At 48.3% G+C, this 19,325-nt stretch overlaps 7 protein-coding genes across 7 annotated transcripts; 4 read left to right on the top strand and 3 right to left on the bottom strand.

Moving 5' to 3' along the window:
- Nucleotides 1-295: 295 nt before the first annotated feature.
- Nucleotides 296-1,725, bottom strand: GGS22DRAFT_175570 (ribonuclease H-like domain-containing protein). The gene has a single exon (XM_047963282.1). The coding sequence runs from the start codon at nt 1,443-1,445 to the stop codon at nt 750-752; it is 696 nt and encodes a 231-aa protein (XP_047814089.1). The 5' UTR covers nt 1,446-1,725; the 3' UTR covers nt 296-749.
- A 602-nt stretch (nt 1,726-2,327) lies between these two features.
- On the top strand, nt 2,328-4,129 carry GGS22DRAFT_87519 (kinase-like domain-containing protein). Its single transcript, XM_047968311.1, has 2 exons — nt 2,328-2,536; nt 2,785-4,129. Exon 2 carries the CDS (start codon nt 2,869-2,871, stop codon nt 4,000-4,002), a length of 1,134 nt encoding a protein of 377 aa, XP_047814088.1. The 5' UTR covers nt 2,328-2,536; nt 2,785-2,868; the 3' UTR covers nt 4,003-4,129.
- GGS22DRAFT_87524 (ankyrin) lies at nt 4,130-8,208 on the bottom strand. Its single transcript, XM_047968312.1, has 4 exons — nt 7,907-8,208; nt 7,647-7,855; nt 7,058-7,588; nt 4,130-6,979 (listed from the first exon to the last, which is right to left on the bottom strand). The coding sequence occupies exons 1-4, from the start codon at nt 8,056-8,058 to the stop codon at nt 4,257-4,259; spliced, it is 3,615 nt and encodes a 1,204-aa protein (XP_047814087.1). The 5' UTR covers nt 8,059-8,208; the 3' UTR covers nt 4,130-4,256.
- Nucleotides 8,209-9,121: 913 nt separating this feature from the next.
- On the top strand, nt 9,122-10,242 carry GGS22DRAFT_193460 (capsule polysaccharide biosynthesis protein; the record flags this gene model as incomplete). Its single annotated transcript, XM_047965389.1, has 2 exons — nt 9,122-9,322; nt 9,400-10,242. The coding sequence occupies 2 exons, from the start codon at nt 9,122-9,124 to the stop codon at nt 10,240-10,242; spliced, it is 1,044 nt and encodes a 347-aa protein (XP_047814086.1).
- A 143-nt stretch (nt 10,243-10,385) lies between these two features.
- Nucleotides 10,386-11,239, bottom strand: GGS22DRAFT_87510 (uncharacterized protein). The gene is made up of 2 exons (XM_047968310.1): nt 10,869-11,239; nt 10,386-10,767 (listed from the first exon to the last, which is right to left on the bottom strand). The coding sequence occupies exons 1-2, from the start codon at nt 11,098-11,100 to the stop codon at nt 10,529-10,531; spliced, it is 471 nt and encodes a 156-aa protein (XP_047814085.1). The 5' UTR covers nt 11,101-11,239; the 3' UTR covers nt 10,386-10,528.
- A 2,657-nt stretch (nt 11,240-13,896) lies between these two features.
- GGS22DRAFT_175558 (release factor) lies at nt 13,897-15,589 on the top strand. Its single transcript, XM_047963281.1, has 2 exons — nt 13,897-14,036; nt 14,101-15,589. The coding sequence occupies exons 1-2, from the start codon at nt 13,949-13,951 to the stop codon at nt 15,312-15,314; spliced, it is 1,302 nt and encodes a 433-aa protein (XP_047814084.1). The 5' UTR covers nt 13,897-13,948; the 3' UTR covers nt 15,315-15,589.
- A 1,268-nt stretch (nt 15,590-16,857) lies between these two features.
- On the top strand, nt 16,858-19,221 carry GGS22DRAFT_87497 (alpha/beta-hydrolase). The gene is made up of 3 exons (XM_047968309.1): nt 16,858-17,255; nt 17,332-17,510; nt 17,591-19,221. Exons 1-3 carry the CDS (start codon nt 17,063-17,065, stop codon nt 19,028-19,030), a joined length of 1,812 nt encoding a protein of 603 aa, XP_047814083.1. The 5' UTR covers nt 16,858-17,062; the 3' UTR covers nt 19,031-19,221.
- Nucleotides 19,222-19,325: the final 104 nt, after the last annotated feature.

Below are 19,325 nucleotides of genomic sequence, written 5' to 3'. Positions count from 1 at the left end.
CGATCTAACGTCACGCATTACCTAAAATCAACATTTTTTACCATTCTAGGCACGCCTGCCTCTGCTGGTTGGCTGGGACCGATTTGGCTAAATCAAGGTTGCGCTGCTTAGTGTCTTTAGTGTAGGTAGTCTGATCTTGATGTTGCGGTGGCTTGGCGCCATGTTTCATGTCTTCGGTCCCGTTAATATCAGATCTAGCCTTGGGCTGGTGAATTAATTGATTTCTTACTGGTATGCATGTCTTAGCTGCCGGGTAGGATTGGGGGGAATGGGGGCCGTTCCGTTGGAGAACACGCCCGTGTCTTGGTGGTTATGGATTCCCTATCGATCGAGGCTATGTTATGCCTGTGGTTAATTTTGGGGTATGTGACTTCATTCCCTCAACTCAGCAAGTCTACTTATTGGGGTTTCCCCGGGTATCAGGCCATTCCCGTATCCTATTATAGCTACCTAGCAGAGAAAGTAGACTATAGAACAGAAGGAAACCAGAAATATCAGAACCAGTTGTGCTCATCCTTGAGCTATTCCTAACATTGAACCATCCACGGTTGCATATATCTGAATGGCGTCCGATTACCCTAAGTGACGGGACTCATATATCCCCCATTTTCAGAATTTGCTGAGTCGTAGATATCCTGAGAGCGCCGAATGAGGCCGATGCTCGTCACATCGGATAGGTTCCGGACAAGTTGTGTAACTGGACAGAACACTAGGGTCGAGACAGTCTTGACGAGGTTTGACACTGTGCTTTAAGAGATGCGTTTGTGGCTAGGGATAATGTCATCGAATAGACAGTCCTCCTCCCGACTCTCGTCTCGCGGGGCATGGCCAAATTTAAAGGACAAGCCTCCGCAGTGGTCATACATCATCTCTTCCTGTGGATGATCGATCTTGTTGAGAATCGGATAGTGATCGACAGAAGATCGCCCGATCCAATCCTCTACCCATCCCAGAACCGGGCGCACCAGCGGGTCTAGGTCCGTCATGATATGAAAGGCTCGTATTGTATTATCATGGGCGAAGTCTTCTTGGAAGATGTGTAGTGCCTGGGACAAGGCCTCGATCTTGGCGAAGATGCAATTTTGTGGGAGAGAGGGGTTGAGACGGCCACCAACATTACGTGTAGAGTTTTCACCGAAATAGACGCCCCAGAAGGCGCGGATGGGCCGTCGTCCCGGCCCGTCACTTTTGCAAGTTCCAAGGATGCTGACGGTCACGGTCTTCATGCGAGCTTGAAGTTCAAGTTCGCCTACACTTGATCGAGAATACTTGCTTTGGAGGCGTAAGACTTTCTCTTGGGTATTGAAAATGACAAATTCTCTTTCGAGATTTTCTTCGTGCGTCAAACTACAATGAGTGGAATCAAGTTGCTGCTCAGATTCGTCTTTATGCACGGCAGGAGACAAGTTCGTGCTGTTCTTCATCCATACTCGTAATACATCCATTTTTGGTAATCTAGATTGGACGGTTTCGATTGATTTCTAAAAGGAACAGGTGCTATTGGCGACAATTTGATTGAGGATTGTTACGATATCCCAATGCTTCGTTCCAAAGTTGTAGGATGGTTTCAAGAATGAAATAGACGTGAATGTTTTGGGAGGAAGAAGAGTTCGGAATCAATTAATCTCCGCCGCGACTTATTACTTAGGTAGGTAGATTCAGCATTTACTACCTAGTAGGTGCCTACCTGCCCAAGTAGTAGTAAACATAAAAATGAAGCTAAAGTGCAGGTGCGCCTTTCGCACACCTGCACTGTGGTAACCAAGGAAAGAACCAGCTTCACCTAGACTAGGTTGACCCGCAACGTCCAATCGAATTCTTGTATTGTCCACATTTTTTTTCTTTTTCTTCACAGTATTTTACAGTATTTGGCAACTACTGGTCGCGAGAGAATGCCCCAATCATTCCATTGGAAACCTTCAGATAGCCTGAAGCACGATCTCGTTCCTCACAGCCACAGAGTGTGCACATGAGCCCCCAAGATATCGAGTGGGGGTATTGCAATGATTCTTCGTCCCCAGAGTCTGTCCCAGGTAAATGCACCGCATACCTAGAAGCTTAAGTTCACGAGATTGTACATAATAGCCACCTAGGTAGATAATACCGCATCTGCTCTGCCCCCATACATCCATCCTATTACTTCAGTGGGATCAACAACGCCAACTCCCTTTTTTCATCGGTGTAACGCCACCTACTTCATCGTGTGGCATTTGGCACACACAAAAGAAATCGGCAATAATTATCTCTAGCCTCTCGATTAATAAATATGCCCTTACATATAGCTACCCTACTCGCTCTGTTCAAATTAGCTTTAGAAGGAGAGAGATCGCTTTTCTCACATGTGCAAGCCGCTTCACGTTCATTCTCAAGAGAAAATACCCAACTAGCTTCGCTACTGAAGCGCCGGGGAAGATTTTTGAGTACTGGTAAACCCTCGAGATTGAAAACAAGAAGAATAGCCTGTATTTCATCAACTACTGGCGGAAATAACTCAGACTTGGGGCTAGCATTAGAGTCACGGTATTAGGGAGTCAATGTAAGTATAAAAGGAGCTATTTCTCTCATCCGGCATTCACCTATCATAAGGCGTTACTGTCAAGTTATATCTAGGTTCCTACATCATATCACATGCTCTTCAAAATATATACGTATGCTTAGTCCGGAATGGTTTTGTCTTGCTGCGTAGATAGCGTGTTACATTGTTGGCTGGCGGGATGGGTTTTTCCTTACTTCTAATAGTCACAATCGCATATGCTGCACCATATTTCTAACACATGAACTTAGTGTAAGATCTCTCTACCCAGACTTCTATGAAAACTCTTTCGGGGAACGAGTCTCTCGGGCGAATTTTGCTCTCACTCAGATTCAATGGCTTCCCTACCTTATCCAGCTCCACCAGGCGCAAATGGCGTTCTTGGCTCAACCGAACCATTACCCATGACACCACAGGAGATAACGGCAGAATGGTGTACTAAGATACTGAACCACAAAGTCAAGAGGATAACCATCGTCAAGGAAATACATTCAACGGCCAGCAGCATATTGATCGACCTGACTTACGAGGGCAACCATAACTCTGACGAAGTACCGACCCATATTTGCATCAAAGGCGGCTTTAATAAGCCCCTAATCGAACTTCATCCAAACCTATTATGGACCTATCGTCGCGAAGCAGAGTTCTACTTCTATATCGGCCCAATTGTCGAGATGAATCTGCCCAAGATCTGGTATTGCGGCACAGACGTGGTTGCCGGGCAAGGCCTTGTCGTCATGGATAACCTGGCCGCCCAAGACCGTAGCTTTGGTGAGCCTTCGCAGCCGTGGCCGGTCGCGAGGGTCCGCGCGGCAGTCGAGCAACTTGCGATATTGCATGCGAAGACATGGGGTGCTAAGGAGGAGAACTTCCCCTGGATGGCGGCTGATAAGGAGATGGGAGGGAACCCGCTCCAAGCAATGGTGTCTTCGTTATTAACAGCAGAAGCGTGGGATGCACGATTCAAAGACGCGCCCGCGCCGCCTTTGCCAGAAGCGATTGCCGATCGCGAGAGCTTTGAAAGGGTGTTCAAAATTATGTGGGCAACTGAAAATCCCAAGCTGAGGTGTGTCGTTCACGGTGACTCGCACATCGGAAATACATTCATTACAGCCGACGGTCAGCCCGGTTTTATTGACTGGCAAGGCTCTTACGCCGGCGTCAACGTGCAAGATTTGGCGTATTTCTTAATCGGCGTGCTAACCATCGAAGAGCGTCGCAAGCACGAAGTTGATATAATTCAGCACTACCTTCAAGCACTACACCAGAACGGCGGCCCCAAGTTTGAAAAAGACGATATCTGGCATGATTACCGGAAACACGCGTTGCATGGGGTGGGGTGGGCCCTCGCAGCGCCGGGGATGCAATCGGATGAAAATGTTTTCATTATGGTGGAACGCCATGTCGCTGCTGTGTCAGATCACGGAACTATTGAGCTGCTAGAATCGCTGCCAGAGTATAGGTTCTGATAGTGTTGATAGATGGATACGGCGTCAGGGGTAGTAAAGTCGTCAACGCTGACGATGACGAGGAGCTAGACTAAGACAAGTTTATTCATGTGGGGGAAAGAATAAGAAACGCTGAACGGAAAATTCGTCTAATATGTCTTATACGCTAATTTCTTTAGTCACGATATGCCGACCAGATTCAGTGTAGCACTTGGTGAAGATTGAACCACGTCCCTTTCCATCTTACCCCTCACTACCTAGGCATACACCAACATCTACAACGTTGTCATGTCCAATAGCTGAGGTCGGAAAATGACCTGTCGCTCAAACATCAAGTCATTGATCTTATCCCGACAAGCATTATGGCCAGAATATTCCGCAAGACGTTTAGCTTTCTCGCATTGTTGGTCGTCGAATTGGCCGTAATTGGCATTCCACAGGAGCTGAATCATGTCAAGCCGACCATTCTCGGCAGCACTCTCCAATGGCCAGCGTCCATATCCATATTGAGGCGGCGGGATGTCAAATCGAGCTCCGTTTTCTATCAGAATCATTGCAATGGTGCAATTGCCGCCGATAGCAGCCAGTTGTAAAGCGGTGCCGCCACCGCGAGAAGCGGGTGCCGCGTTAACGTCAGCACCGTTTGAAAGTAATAAACGGATGATTTCTAGGTTGCCGGTTTCGACTGCGCCTTGCAGGGGGGTTCTCCTAAGGCCAAAAGTTGCCGGCTCGTTTACTCTTGCACCATATTGAAGGAGGAGTTTAACCATCTCCGCGCTTCTTGTCTCGATGGCGTCCAAGAGAGCAGTTTGGCGGACGTTGAAACGATAGCCGTCAGTTGTCATACTATTAGCATTGCCTCCACTGTCCAGTAATTTCTTAACCAACTGTATATCCTGAGGCTTTACTTCGGACCTGTTCTTGCCTCCCCTAATCGCGATGCCAAGTGCGGTACGCCTCCCGTCCGTATCGGGGTACTCAGCAATAACGTTTAGATCGACAAGCTTAGATATGACGAGAGTATCTATAACTCCAGAGGTTCGCGGATATTCATCAAACGCGAGGACAAGTGCTCTGAGGACCGCTATGTTGTAAGGAGCTCGTGGATAGAATTTTCGCACTCGATCCAAAAGCGGCTTCAGCATTGAAGGCTTTTGAAGGACCGCTATTTCGAGACCGATGCCGCCGGTCGGATCAGCGCCGAGGTTGAGTAATTCATCAAGCAGCCCAAGATCCTCACGCTTTATCGCAACTTCTAAGGCGTTCTGTAAGGAGGGTTGGTTGACGCCGAATTCTATAAACGCCCAGAATAGATCCATGCCCCCTTTCTCAATTGCCAACTCGAGTTCTTGGGGCGAGTATACTGTGCTGCGCCAGCAAGAACACAACTTCAAGAAATCTTGTAAGATAGAATCCTCACCCCATTCGAGAATGAGTTGCAGAGCTGACGGACCAACATCGCCAATGCGCGAAATGACTGCTTCTGGATGAATGCCACTTTCGAATATCGCTCGTACTATTTCGGTCTTTCTTTTCTTTATCGCGATGTAAAAGGAACTCTGGGAAAAATCCGAAGTCAGGTCTGCGCCTGCAGCCATGAGCCTCCAAGATAAATCGTCGTGGTCGTTTTCTAAAGAAGTTTTGAGGGCCTCGGTAAACTGCAAACCTCCCATTTTGCCGTCAGGGTTCGAGTCTAATAATTTATTGGCGTACGCGATATTTCCAGCTTCGATAGCATCCGTAACCGCTTGCCCGAGCTCGCGTCTTTTGTATAGAAAATCTGGAAGTTTATGATCTTCCAAGAAGGAAATAATTTTCTCGTTTCCAGATTTTAAGGCGGCGTTCAATGTTTTCACGCTGACTACCTCTTCCAAATCGGCATCCGATATCCCGGTGAGAACCCTATCAATTATTTCCTGGTTTCCGTTCTCGATCGCCATTACAAGTATGTCGACACGAGAACCATACGGCAGCAGAAGCTGCGCGAGTTTATCGTAACCCTTAGATATAGCCGCATCAAATGCTATTTCGAGTCCTGGGTGAAGTTGGAGAAGGTATGGATCACCACCAAATTCTCGGCACCCATTGATTATAAGTTCTAGCATATATACCGCGTCGACTTCATTGAAATTCTTGGTAATACCCACGACAAAGGTTTCGTTGGAAATGAAATATTTGGGTATTCGAAAAGCCGTTCTCTCGACAAGAAGTCGTGCTAAGCGAGGATCAACAACTTTATTGATTGCATGCGCGAGCATTTCCTTCTCGATAATGGCCCCAGCCTTTAAAATAGAATCCATTGTAGATAAGAATTCTTCGGTAAGCGTTGATAATTGATTGGCTTTGAAAATAAGTGACTGAAGTGTACTGTCGGAGTGCAGTGACTTATTCACGTCCGCTTTCAGGTCGATGAGAAGCTTCATGATCCTGAAGGACCGTTGTCCTGCGGCCTTCTGAAGCGGCGTGTATCTCTCACCTTCATCGAAACAGACGGTCTCATTTGCATCGACGAACCCAAATTCTAGTAGGAGCTCGGCTACTTTATCATTATCTGTTTCTAAAGCAGCTTGAAACATTATCTCAGCCAAAGATTTCGCCGTATAAGTGGAACTGTACTTCATGAGCTGGAATATAAGTGACTTTATGTCATACCGGACGCTGAGGAATCTCAAAATACCGCCGGGTCGAATATCTCCCATGCCTGCACAGCCATTAACAAATGACGTAAGAAGCCTACTGAGAAAGCGACATTCAAAGGCGTCATCTGCCGAAAGCATAGCAAACTGTCCCTCTTCTTCACCAAGGAAATTTTCACTTGAGACTAAGTTCTCGAGGATTTGGGGAAACGCTTTAGCGGATGGAGGGTCGCGAGGAAGCAATTCATAATTGCTTGAAAGCGATGTGGTTACATCGGCTATGAATTGCCCTACTAGACTGTACCGGGCAACATTCGATACAGAGCTATAGGCTGAAGAATTAGGACTGTTTTTCGAGATATCTATAAAAGAGTGGTTATCAGCTTCCATACCACGCTTAACTCAAAGGTAGCATATCACACGCTGTTATATTTACTTACAATAGAACACCATATTTATGATTTCGGTAGACGGGAGCGTACTAATCCGCATATCTCCCGAGGAAACCATGCCAGTGAGGTTCAACTGACTTGAGTGTAAAGAATCCAGTGACGCGTTATATGGAGCTAGCATTGCGTCCATATCTAATGGAATATCAATGATACTTTGACTTAAATCTAGTGGCTGAGAGAAATCCATATCAATGATGTCCGTAAATCCCCCGGGGTCCAACGTGAATGAATCTCCAGAGTTGGTATGGGCATTAAGAGCGATGCTTGGTGTTAAGTTTAAGCTATCATTTTCCCCTAGTTGAGGAATAGATGTGACTGAATCGTTTGCTTGGTGAATGTCCGAGTTGGTATTGAAAACGTTGACAGCTTCCGCGGCTTGCATGCCATTCAGAGGGCCAGGTCCAGGAGGTATCAAGTTGATGGTTTCGGATGAGGCTTGTTCGCCAGATGCTTGTATGCCTTGATTCGAGACAGAGAGTGGCATGTTTTCGAGAGACGTATGGCCATCACCACGAGTTGCTATGGAATCGTAAATCGAGTCAGTTTTGATGAGAGTCTGGAGGGAAGCACGAAGTACCGTTCCTCGCCTGTCTTTTTCTAGGTCCGTAGCGACGTTGCGCTGTTTTCAATCTGGGACTCGATATTAATCTGCCCGAAAGATATATCTCCCTCGCATCTCCTGTCCCCGGGCTCTCCTGATTCTGGGAAAATATTTCCGTCCATTTCTTTGAAGTCATGTTCTTCCGTACATCCCATCTCTGTAGTTGCGTTTCGTATTGGGATTTTCTGGGGATAAATGAGATGAGTTATCTGATCGGAAGCTGGATTAATACTCACGTGGCGGAAAAGCCTTCCCTCTTCATCGTTTCAATGACCCCATCATGACCGAGAAGTTTAAGTCCTCGATTTAAGTACAAGTGGATAATCCTGTCTTTGCGCTGTTCCCATTCCGTCGGTGAGATCCGAGAAGTGGTCGACGAAGAGCGCATGATAGGTTAGCTACTAAACAGTTGGCTTGTAAATTCCCACTAGATTCAAATTAGAGCTCAAGAGGCATAACGCATTTTCTTTAGCGGTAGTCGAGTTTGATAATATTTTAACCAATAATGCCTTCATAGCCGATCTGATATTGCACAGCCTTGCTCTTCCAGTCTGCCTAACATATGTAGAAACCAACACTCTTATCCTGGTACGTAAAGTTACATTTCGGTGCAGAATCCATTTGGTTTTATTGGCGCCGACGTTGCATCGCCTACCAACCAGAGTCGGTAGCAGGCCTGTTGCGTCAGTTGCTTACAGTTACTTCATTCCGAGTTCCGCTTTTAGGCGTGTTCTGATTAGCTGGGCATCTAAGGCGGGAGGGAGATTGACGCATGTGCCTAGCAATCACATCAAAGAGCGGCAACAATCTGTAGTTAAATATGCCTGGCATTCTGGAAATTCTACTCATGATATCCTTCGGGATTTGTGGACCTTGAAGTGGATTCTTCGACGGGAGCGGGAGAACTACCGTAGACGGGAGGGAGTAGAATGGTGGAGGAAAAGAATGAGAAAGATGAGAAGTACCTATGGATGGTCTTATCGGCTAAACATCGGCATATTTGAGGTAGCACAGAGAAGAAATGCCTCGGCTCATCTAGGTTCCACATGGAAAGGACGAATTAAGAGATATTCGTCATCGCAACTCCTTCCAGCAACTCTTCTACAGTTAAATTTCAGATTCTCTCCTATTCAACCATTATATGTAATTATTTACCTAGTTTTGGTGGAGACGATAGATGACAATAGCGACGTCAAATCGGGTTTTACCTTTGCCTCAATAATATACTAACCTCTACACGAATGCCGTTTGCACCGACGAACAACACCCTTTTCGCAAAGTGTACCACGACTGTATTGTGTCATCTACGGGCTGTCCCTCTCTGGGGAATCGCGTTGGCTATACTGCTTTTGGCTTTCCTTCGGACACAATTTGTGACCCTAGTTACCGGGTTGAAATCTTCATCATCGAAATCGTCAAACCGGAGCATTGCGGTAAAGTGAACAGTAATTATGGCTTCCGCCGCCGCATCCGCGAACGGGGTGATACGGGTTGTCGGGCCTGCACTCATACCAGCGATAGCTTACGGCGCTTATAAAGGCAATGCATTGGGGTTTCTAGAGTCTTTTTTCACAGGCCCCGGCAGAACGAGTCGAATCATAGCTCTGGCCGTCGTGCTATACAACTGGAAGAGCCTGCCTTTCGCATGGACTGTACGTTGCCCCTACATCCTAGTATACTATGCTATTTCAACCCCGAACAACCCGGTTATTAACAGCAGCCTCCGCAGTTCCGCGTCTTCGGTGCCATGACCTCCCATTTCGCGTTCCGGCGCCTGCATTCACACGGTCCTGATAAGCTGTTCCACCCTGTTATCACGCCTTCGCATGTTACCCTGCTCGAGGTCGACTACAACATTCACAAATCTAACTCAACCTACTTCGCTGACCTCGATGTGAGCCGATCCCACCTCGTCTCTCACCTGTTCGCGCGCGGGTGTGCCGCTATTGCAAATAACAACTCTACGAAGCTCGTCATGAACCCGTCCGACCCCTCGAAGCCGGCTAAGGGCAGGTTTTCCGTTATGCTCGGCGCCGTTCACTGCAGTTTCAAGAAAGAGCTTCAACCATACCAAAAATACGAGATGTGGAGCCGTGTCCTGAGCTGGGATCGCAAGTGGATGTACATCGTCACGCATTTCGTTGAAAAGGGCGCCGTGAAGCCGCGTTCGTGGGACGCAAGTAGTTTCGGGCCGACGAGGGAGAATGAGGGGAAGCTTGAGGACTGGGAGAAGAAGATCCATGCCACGGCTATCAGCAAGTACGTTTTCAAAGTCGGTCGATTAACGGTACATCCTGCGGTTCTCATCGAGGCCAGTGGTCTTCTACCCGAACGACCCGGAGGTTGGGTCTCCATAGGGAACGGGATGGCTCCACCGTCCCACACAGTAATTGGTGGCGCTATTTCGGAAGCCGAGGCTGATTTCGAGTCCACGGATTGGAATTGGCAGCATACCGAAAAATTACGACAGAAGGGTCACGAATACGCGGAGCATTTCGCAGCGCTCGACCATCTGCACAGCCACTTCGACGGCGGCGAAGATGGCGCGCTTGGAATATTCGGTCTCTCATAATCTGCATCACATTAAAGATGCGCGTATTGATACAGCACACATTAGACTTGTAATCTCACGATAGACACAAGGTTGGGTAGATATCACACTGGCCGGATTCGGAGATAAAGCTAATCGAACGCTAGAGAATAGAATATAGACCACTAAGACAATTATAGATATAATCAATTGTTCTTCTCGCTTTTCCACTGGTATCAAATAACTTTTTCTTTTAACACATTGCTCCAACGGTAAAGATACTACGCCACGAAAGATCCCATCAATTACATAATAATGCGCCCATTGCCTATAGAGCGAAGGCGGCTACGGCGGCAGCAAAACCGAGGCCGGCGGCGGCCCGGTTACCAGCATTGGTAGTTGGGGTCGCGGTTGCGCTGGTGCTGGCGGAAGTACCGGTGGCGCCGGTTAGGGAAGCAATGGCGGAAGTAGCAGCCGAGCCGGCGCTAGAAACGACCGAACTAGCAGCAGAACTTCCAGCGTCAGAGGCAGCTACGGCGCAAATCTGGGCGCTCAGCTTAGTAGTCTCTGTTTACACGCGTTAGCCATCTTAGTTATTACTATCACGCCTTTCGGAGGCGAAATAATGCGGATCTGCGTTCGGAATTAGGAAGCTTAGGGGAGCATACGAGTCAAGTCGTCGGCGCTGCAAGATATAGATACGCAACCGATGGCCTGGGTGGTCAGGTCGTCGATCTTGCCGCACTGGCACTTCGTGTCGGTAGTCGAGCAGCCGATCTTGGTCGAGGCATCATCGAGGCAGGGCTTTGCGCAAGACGGGATCTCAGAGATGAGCTGCTGCGCGCTCTGGGCGGAGACCGAGGCGGCGAAGAGAGCGATGGCGAGAGTTGTGAACTGCATTTTGGCTTCGGGTATAATTTCGATTTCTCTTCACTTAAAGGAATGGAATTGTATGTCGTTGCTTCGACCGGCGATGATAACAGACAGACGGATTATGTTGAGGGAGCGAATTACGTACAAATGATGCAAAGGGTCGAGAAGAGGAGAAGGGGAAGTTTACATCATAAAACAAACACCCGGCTAAGCTGACAGGAGGCATCAGTGCTCACAGCGTTGCATTCCTTTCCGTCGATGTCCCTTGCTTTGGTAATATCCCGGATCGCCAGTCCATAACCATGGATGATACCCACACCTCCGCAGGATTCGCCCATCCTTGGACTGCTTGGCTACTTAGCGCATGGAGCCGAGCTTTTAAGATCGGCTGGATTCTCGCTCACCGCGGCATGGTTCGAGGGAATCCTCGATAGCGATGTGACACCAACAGGGTTTCTTTACCTTCACTCTCATCTCAACAAAATCTTGGCCCCCTCATCTTTTGGAGATTCCAAGCGAGCGGCGCAGAGGGGCCAGAGGGGCTACGGAGGAGATGTGGGCAATAGGAGATACACAGTAAGTTAATATCGGCAATGCAGAGCTTCTTACCTCAGGCTTCAGAAATACCTCATCATGATGGTCTAGGTGGCCTATGGTGTAGATTCTTCGCGAAAAGGAAGATCCCGAACAGCCTGACAGCTTACTTTCGTATCCATGGATGTGATGCGAGAAGCCCCTGCAGATAAATGCATTAGCTCAGGGGCAAGACCTAAACCGGTTTAGCATCGTCCCAAGTGACAGCCGGACCCCTACCGTTTCTGAAACGTTCGGGTCATCTTTGCGGGGGGCAAGGGTTCTAGAATATCTCCCTATCGGCGGAATACTTAGCCGAGAGGCTAATGACATGAATGGGAACAACGAAACTGGAACAGTCAGACTTCGACTCTATTTTAACATCATGTCGAACATTAATCCCTATCAATTTATAATATGTGGGCGAGTTTACCTAGGTATGTCAAAACATGTTTCTATCTAATCTGATGAATGGGACTAGTGGAATACGTTTTAGTGGTGCGTATGAAGTCTTTTATGTGTTGGTATTGAAGCTGAGAATCATATTACCTTAGGGGTCTTGGTAAGAGGTCTTTGCGCCCGGGTAAGCGATACTAGGGTCTATTTTTCGCTTACACGATTTGGCGACGATAATGATTGGTAGGAACCCCCAAGCCAAAAAGTGTCTGATTCGCTAGTAGGCGATATCATTATTTGTGCCTAGGTAGTTGGTAGATTATTAGAGGTACGAAGCAGGTACTAGGTACCTAGCCATGCGCTGCCAGCCAGACCAGAGAGGGTTAACCCGTCTAGTCCATGGGTAGTAGCAAAGGAATGGTGAAGTTTCATAAATGCAATCGCTATTCACACTCTCGAAGTAATTTATATCAAACATAAACTTCGGCATCTCCTTCAACATTTCTGTTCACCTCTTGTGCTTCATTGTTATCACAGTTCTTCCAACGAGGCTGGAACCCCGTATCATGAATGATGCTAGCGATCGTAGGCTAGAAGCATCGGCAATATCATTTACTTGAATCACAATTCGTAGAGAGGTAGATATTCGCGATCAGGTTCTTGGTTTGTTAATGATATGCCAAACTTGCAATAGGTGTATCCAAGCCTCGCCCTTGTGAATCTAATGCTGTAAGCAACGAAATCCTCTCGTGATGCGGCAGATATGAACTTCTTTATGCTAGTAATACATCCATGACTCTACCTAGTAGTCTAATAAATTTAGCGACGATTAATTTTGTGGCGTAAAACAGGCGGTGCTCTAGCCTTTGCGCCTTGGTGCTATATGAATGCTCTATCGCCCATAACATACTTGATAATCGATGTAAGTTTGAGAACTAGCATATGCGTTTTTTATTAGGGAGACACTAGATTCTGTCCGACCGGTTCATACCCGAGAAAGCGCACATATCTTAACCAGTACCTCTAGCAGTGTCGCTAGACTAGTTGAGCATTCCGATTACAATTCAGCATCACCAGGGAGTTTAGCAATCGAAGGGCCGTTCATAGAAACGATAGAATCAGTGAGCTTATTGATGTACTTTTCTGTGTGCTTCTATCCAAGCAGAAAAGCCACCATAGGCCTAGGTTAACAATGCATAGTCAATTAGATTGTGGTAATTGCTAGTTAGCCAGGTTTGCTATTATCAACGAGACTAGGTGGTCTATATCGTGAGAGCTCCAATAGCTTGCGAAAGGTGACATACATACTAGGTAGTACCTAGAGTAATGGGAAAAGGGTAGTATATAAACCCAAATAATACTTACCCAGCGAACGGTAATAGTCTTGCCCCGCAAGCACCAGATTGATTAAAGTTCGTCCCGACACTTGAGCTCGCCCAGATTTATCGGATATCAGATCTTTTTATCAATACTGTGCACCCCGGTCCAGGTAAAGAAGAACCGAGATTGCTAGCTATTGAGGTGCTCTCGTAGGTTACCTACTTGGTAGCTAATGTTGAAACGGATCATGATGTTTCGCCAAAGCATGTTTGCCATATGCTATGTTGTATAACTGGTTTGGCTCACTAAGGTTGCTGGGAGTATAAGAGGAAATCTCGAGGAAGTAGAAAATGCAACCCGGAATCCGGGGGGAAGGTACTTTAAGGTCCGGAACCCTTCATATTAAACCGATCGGGCAGCTGCTAGGTACGTCACCGCTAGGGCGGGATTGGGGGGCTTATCGATAACAAATCATGCATTTGATACTACCGAATTCCCAAGTTACAATTTTCTTACCAATTTTACAGCTTTACGATTTTACCTCACTATATGAAGATAAATCTTCCATTCTTTTAATGGGACAAGGATGTCTGCATCGCAATGGGTGTGCCGCCGTTGTATAAAGGCACTGGCCCAGCCTCGAAATCGGCAATTCTTGCGATTTGCTAGCACAGGTATAGAATCATCTTCACATTCACATATTTACGCAAGGAATCTTAATAGCTAACTCTTCTCAAGATGCGAAAACAAAGATGCCCCCTCTCCTCCTTCAACGCGCACGAATCCTCTCTGACGAACACGACAAACTTGCAAGCGCCCTCGAGGAGGATTACGATATCAAGGTTGCCAAGCGTGTGGGTGAATTATCGCGCGTCGCAGACGCCCTAAAGAAATGGGACACAGCCCAATCCTCGATATTGGAACTTAATGGTCTACTGGAATCGGATGATTCTGAGCTACGCAAACTGGCCAAGGACGAGTTATCGACCACCACTGCCAAAATAGATACCCTGGCCACCTCTCTATCGGCCTCTCTCACCCCGCGCGACCCCTTTGCAGATATGCCATGCTTGCTGGAGGTGCGACCTGGCCCAGGCGGAATGGAAGGTCGTTATTTCGCAGATGCCATATTTCGCATGTATAAAATGTACTGTGCGCGAAAGGGCATGCGCTGTAATGTGTTAAAGCGCGAGGTCGTCGACGGTACGGAGTCTACCAAGTACGGCGTAAGTGAAAACCCGTTGCAAGAAGCAATCCTCGAGATCCTAGACCCCGGCGCGTACGATATGTTCCGAGGAGAAGCAGGCATACATAGAGTTCAACGCGTGCCGACCACTGAAAGTTCTGGCCGCACACATACAAGTGCCGTAGCCGTATGGGTGCTCCCCTTGTTTCCCCGAGACGACGCCGCGCAGCCGGACGAAGCGAGCTATAACAACCCTGATAGTATATTCTATATAGACCCGAAGGATGTTAGGGAGGAGAGGATGCGTGCTAGCGGCGCGGGCGGCCAGCACGTTAACAAGACCGAGAGCGCGATCCGGCTTACACACGACCCGACGGGCATCACAGTATCTATGCAGGATTCGCGGTCGCAGCATCAAAATCGCGAGAGCGCGTGGACACTTTTAAGATCGCGCATCAGCCAGCGTAGGAGGGAAGAACGGGAGGAGGAGGCGTGGGCGTTAAGGAACAGCGTATTAAGTAAGGACCAGATTTCGCGCGGTACCAAAATTCGCACATATAACTACGGCCAGGACCGATGTACGGACCACCGGGGAGGGTTAGATGTTCATAACTTATCGGACGTGTTAGATGGCGGAGAGTCACTGGATAAGCTCATGGATAGCACGAAGGGATGGCTTATCGGGAGGGATATTGCGGCTCTGATCGCCGAGGAGGAGGCGGGTGCAGCACCGCCACCCAAAGAAGGGAAGAAAGCGAAGAAATGAATAACATCCACCATCACATCAATTATTTGTCATATCACCTGTACCTAAAACATGCATGTAAAACTTGGGAGTCTTGGTGAACTGACTATTTCCAGGATATACTACGAGACCTGAAGCTATCCTAAGAATCTCATTTCATCAAGCGAGCACGTGGTGTACGAGGTCTCATCGAGCGAGACCCCTTTCCGCTAGAAAATGATGGTAGACTAAGAGACGCTAAAAGTCTTATTTCAACCTCGGACTATTAATATCACATATGGAACTGGTAGACTATGAGTAGGACCGGGTACTTCATTTGGCCGGAGCAAGACCTGGAATTGACCACTCCTCCGTCTGTCAATTAAAAGCCGGTCTAAGCCGTCACCTTCCAACTACGACGCCATCGACGCCACTGACGGAATGGACGGATAGTTAGGATCGATCTGCAGGGCCGACAGACATCCCACGGATCAACCCCAACCTCGTGTTTGCTACTGCTCACACTTTCGAGTATGATGTGATGCTTTTTAAGATACCCCTGACTAAAAGAGGGAGAAAAAAACTTCTCGAATCCAGCTCGGTACCTAGAAAGGGTTTTATAAAAACCTCATCATCCTAAATCGACCAAACCATCCACTACGAGTAACCACTAGAATGGTTGTAGAAGCTCGTGTTCAAACCCCTGTGATACCAATCTCCAGATTCAGCTATGGATGACGCTGCTAAAAAATGCTTATCTTGGAATTCGCTAACGGTACCTGATGAGCTTCCTAAATGGGCGAAAGCCGCATTTGCTAAATCGGATTCCGCCGCTCGTCTCATTCGTCTAATTCCCCGCAGATAAGTCACCGCTGACAATGAATGAGCGCGGGCATTCGCTTGGGGTAGGAAATAGGGTAGGATTGGAGAAGCTGTAGATCATATTACGCCTTATTTTCTACTTCAATGCGTACTATCTAGGTACGGCTGATAGGTCTAAGACCTTGATTCATGCGTACCTCGTAGTGCGTACAATACATTGTAAAAAACAACTAAACTTGGAGTATGTACTTCGTACGGCATGTTGGATGTTGCCATACCAACGACATGAATAGCCGAACAACGCAGATGGACGAGAGTTTAAAGATCTTCATTGTCCGGCTTTGATGGACGAGTCCCTGGGCGGCACGGCAAGCAACGTTCATTTCCCCTCTTATTTCCATTCTTCGATACCTACACAGCTACTATGTACATACCACGAGCCGTCGAGTCCTTTTTCCATGTGTTACGCCGCACGGCTACTCGGTACGTCTTCGCATCACCATGTAGTATCCGATGGGACATGGGGCGAACGGCAGGGCTATCTAGACCAGCTACCTATCCTGGTAAGTTGCAACCGTCCAGCGATGGCGAAATGGTCGTAGTCATGGATGTGGCAGATAGAATTAATGGTTAATGTAGGTACTATGCAGTAGAACGAGTCACCATCGGACGCGATTTGATGATCCCGGCAGTGTTCAGTTGTTGATGTTGCCTAGCAGCAGCAGCAGCTTGAGCTTGGGTGTTGATCTTTGATCCACTCTGTTAATACTGTTAAAGATTCCCGGATTTCTTTTTATTTTGGTTCTCTTCCTCCATCACCAACCTTCTCTGCATCGCATCTTGAACATCTGCAGCTACCACCGTGCTCAGAGTCTTGGCGAATGTGAATTGGATTTGAACAAATCTTTCTCTCGTTCAATTGGTTTTTTTCATAATTCAATTCTTTTTGTGAATAGCTACGACACAGCATGCATTGGTACAAGCTTGCTGCCGGACTTATGTCCGTCGCTTCCGTCGCAGAGGGTAGACGGAGCTTCCAGCATGTTGGCAAGCGAGAGCCGACACCGAAGTCTACTCATCTGGACGGTGAAAGTGCCCTTGAGCACTTCTTGGCTACGCGTCAAGTCCCAGCGGCTAAGTTTGCCAACGCGAATACTACCAGTAAGAAACGCCCATGTCTAGGTACTATATACGGAACATTGCGCATAGCTAACCGGTGATATCATCGCATCAATAGAGTATGCTGTCAATGGCACTGGAATTCCTGACGTCGACTTTGATGCTGGCGAGTCCTACTCGGGTTATCTGCCTATCACAGACAACCCTGACGACACCGACGAGCTGTTCTTTTGGTTCTTTCCTTCCTCTGCCACTAACTTCACAGAGAAGGAGATCCTTCTGTGGCTCAACGGAGGTGTAAGTAGTACCCTAATTCTTACTTGTAATAGGTAACTTATTATATTTAAATACTCTATTCTAACCAAATGCTTATGTAGCCCGGCTGCTCCTCCTTCGAGGGGTTGATTCAGGAAAACGGCCCGTTCATATGGCAATACGGTACTCTGAAGCCAGTACCTAACCCTTGGTCCTGGAACCGTCTTACGAACGTGGTCTGGGTAGAGCAGCCCATCGGCACCGGATTCTCTCGTGGCAAGGTTACCGCGACTAGCGAAGAAGATGTAGCCGCACAGTTCCTGGGATTCTGGAAGAATTTCATCGACCTATTCGAGCTCCAGGGTTACAAGGTTTACATCGCAGGTGAATCTTATGCCGGCGCGTACTGCCCGTACATTGCGTCTGCCATGCTGGACAAGAACGACACCGCGTATTACAACGTGTCGGGTATGATGATCTATGACCCAGTTCTCGGCGACGGCGTGGTTCAGGACTCAGTCACCACGGTTCCTTTCGTGGACTACCACCACAACCTCATGTCGTTCAACGATTCGTTCAGCGCGTACATCCACGGTCTCCACGACTCCTGCGGTTTTGCTGACTACAACGACAAGTACCTCGTGTACCCGCCTTCAGGTCCCCAGCCTCCGGATTACTCAGACAGCGTCAGCAGAGAGTGCAGAAACCTATGGAGCGACGTGCTAAACGAGGCACTAAGCATCAACCCCTGCTTCGATGTCTACCAAGTCGCAACCACCTGCCCACTCCTATGGGACATCCTCGGCTTCCCGGGAACCATTGACTACCTACCAGAAGGCGGTTCAATCTACTTCAACCGCACCGACGTGAAGACCGCAATCCACGCCGACCTCGACACAACCTGGGAAGCCTGCGCCTCCTCCAACGTCTTCGTAGGCGGCGACTCCTCGGACCCCTCCTCCTGGGTCGTCCTCCCACACGTCATCGACGCAACCCAAAACGTCATCATCGGCCACGGCTCCCTCGACATGATCCTCCTACCCAACGGCACCCTCCTCACAATACAGAACACAACCTGGGGCGGCAAACTCGGCTTCCAATCCGCGCCCACCGAGCCCTTCTTCGTCCCCTTCCACACCCTCAGCACCGCCGACGACATCCAGTCCTCCACCGACGAAGTCGCCCTCGGATCTATCGCGGCAGCAGGTGTCCTCGGAACCGCACACACCGAACGCGGACTCACCTACGTCTCCGTCGATCTCTCAGGCCACATGATCCCGCAATACGCGCCCTCCGCCGCGTTCCGCCAGCTAGAGTTCCTGCTCGGCCGCGTCGATAGTCTGAGCAGTCTGCAGCCGTTCACCACGGAGCCGGACTACCCGCAGCCGCCCGCGAGTTCGCTCGGAAACGGAACGGGTCCCGCGACGTATTCTTCCGGAAGCGCGAATAAGAGTTCGGATGGAAGCGACACGCAGGCTAGCAAGAAGAGTTCGGCTGCGAAGTTGAGGATTAGAGGGGTGGGCGCGGCGGCTGCGGCGGGGGCTGCTGTGATGGGTTACTAGGTGTGACCTGCCAGCTACTCGAAGGGTATACGTGTATAATGGATGGTATGCCTGTTTTATAGCCGTGTAGGGTATCTCCTGATGGTTAAATGAGCCGTGCAGTGAGATGAAATGAAATGAAATTAATGAATTAATTCTATGCTTTCTTGAAGTGATAAGTTACTTGTGATGAGCTCTGGTCAACGCGAACTAGGTCCTAGTTTGATAGAAGGAAAGGGGGGCGAGTTACTGGAGTGCTATAGGTACCTGCCTACCTGTAATGGGAACATCCCACTTATGGGAATAATTCTAAATA

Source organism: Annulohypoxylon maeteangense (assembly GCF_022496945.1).
Source record: "Annulohypoxylon maeteangense strain CBS 123835 unplaced genomic scaffold GGS22scaffold_29, whole genome shotgun sequence".
Classification (NCBI taxonomy): Eukaryota; Fungi; Ascomycota; class Sordariomycetes; order Xylariales; family Hypoxylaceae; genus Annulohypoxylon; species Annulohypoxylon maeteangense.
Note: the sequence above shows the minus strand (reverse complement) of the source record. Positions and strands in the feature narration are given on the sequence as shown.

What these genes read in the sequence shown, in the direction of transcription:
- GGS22DRAFT_87497 (XM_047968309.1), top strand. Translation starts at nt 17,063, where the DNA reads ATGCATTGGTACAAGCTTGCTGCCGGACTTATGTCCGTCGCTTCCGTC. An exon ending in TGCCAACGCGAATACTACCA is followed by an intron (nt 17,256 to 17,331) that starts GTAAGAAACGCC and finishes TCGCATCAATAG; the next exon opens with AGTATGCTGTCAATGGCACT. An exon ending in TTCTGTGGCTCAACGGAGGT is followed by an intron (nt 17,511 to 17,590) that starts GTAAGTAGTACC and finishes ATGCTTATGTAG; the next exon opens with CCCGGCTGCTCCTCCTTCGA.
- GGS22DRAFT_87510 (XM_047968310.1), bottom strand. Translation starts at nt 11,100, where the DNA reads ATGCAGTTCACAACTCTCGCCATCGCTCTCTTCGCCGCCTCGGTCTCC. An exon ending in CAGCGCCGACGACTTGACTC is followed by an intron (nt 10,768 to 10,868) that starts GTATGCTCCCCT and finishes GCGTGTAAACAG; the next exon opens with AGACTACTAAGCTGAGCGCC.
- GGS22DRAFT_87524 (XM_047968312.1), bottom strand. Translation starts at nt 8,058, where the DNA reads ATGCGCTCTTCGTCGACCACTTCTCGGATCTCACCGACGGAATGGGAA. An exon ending in AAAAAGACAGGCGAGGAACG is followed by an intron (nt 7,589 to 7,646) that starts GTACTTCGTGCT and finishes ACGATTCCATAG; the next exon opens with CAACTCGTGGTGATGGCCAT. An exon ending in CATAAATATGGTGTTCTATT is followed by an intron (nt 6,980 to 7,057) that starts GTAAGTAAATAT and finishes ACTCTTTTATAG; the next exon opens with ATATCTCGAAAAACAGTCCT.
- GGS22DRAFT_87519 (XM_047968311.1), top strand. Translation starts at nt 2,869, where the DNA reads ATGGCTTCCCTACCTTATCCAGCTCCACCAGGCGCAAATGGCGTTCTT.
- GGS22DRAFT_175570 (XM_047963282.1), bottom strand. Translation starts at nt 1,445, where the DNA reads ATGGATGTATTACGAGTATGGATGAAGAACAGCACGAACTTGTCTCCT.
- GGS22DRAFT_175558 (XM_047963281.1), top strand. Translation starts at nt 13,949, where the DNA reads ATGTCTGCATCGCAATGGGTGTGCCGCCGTTGTATAAAGGCACTGGCC. An exon ending in CTTGCGATTTGCTAGCACAG is followed by an intron (nt 14,037 to 14,100) that starts GTATAGAATCAT and finishes ACTCTTCTCAAG; the next exon opens with ATGCGAAAACAAAGATGCCC.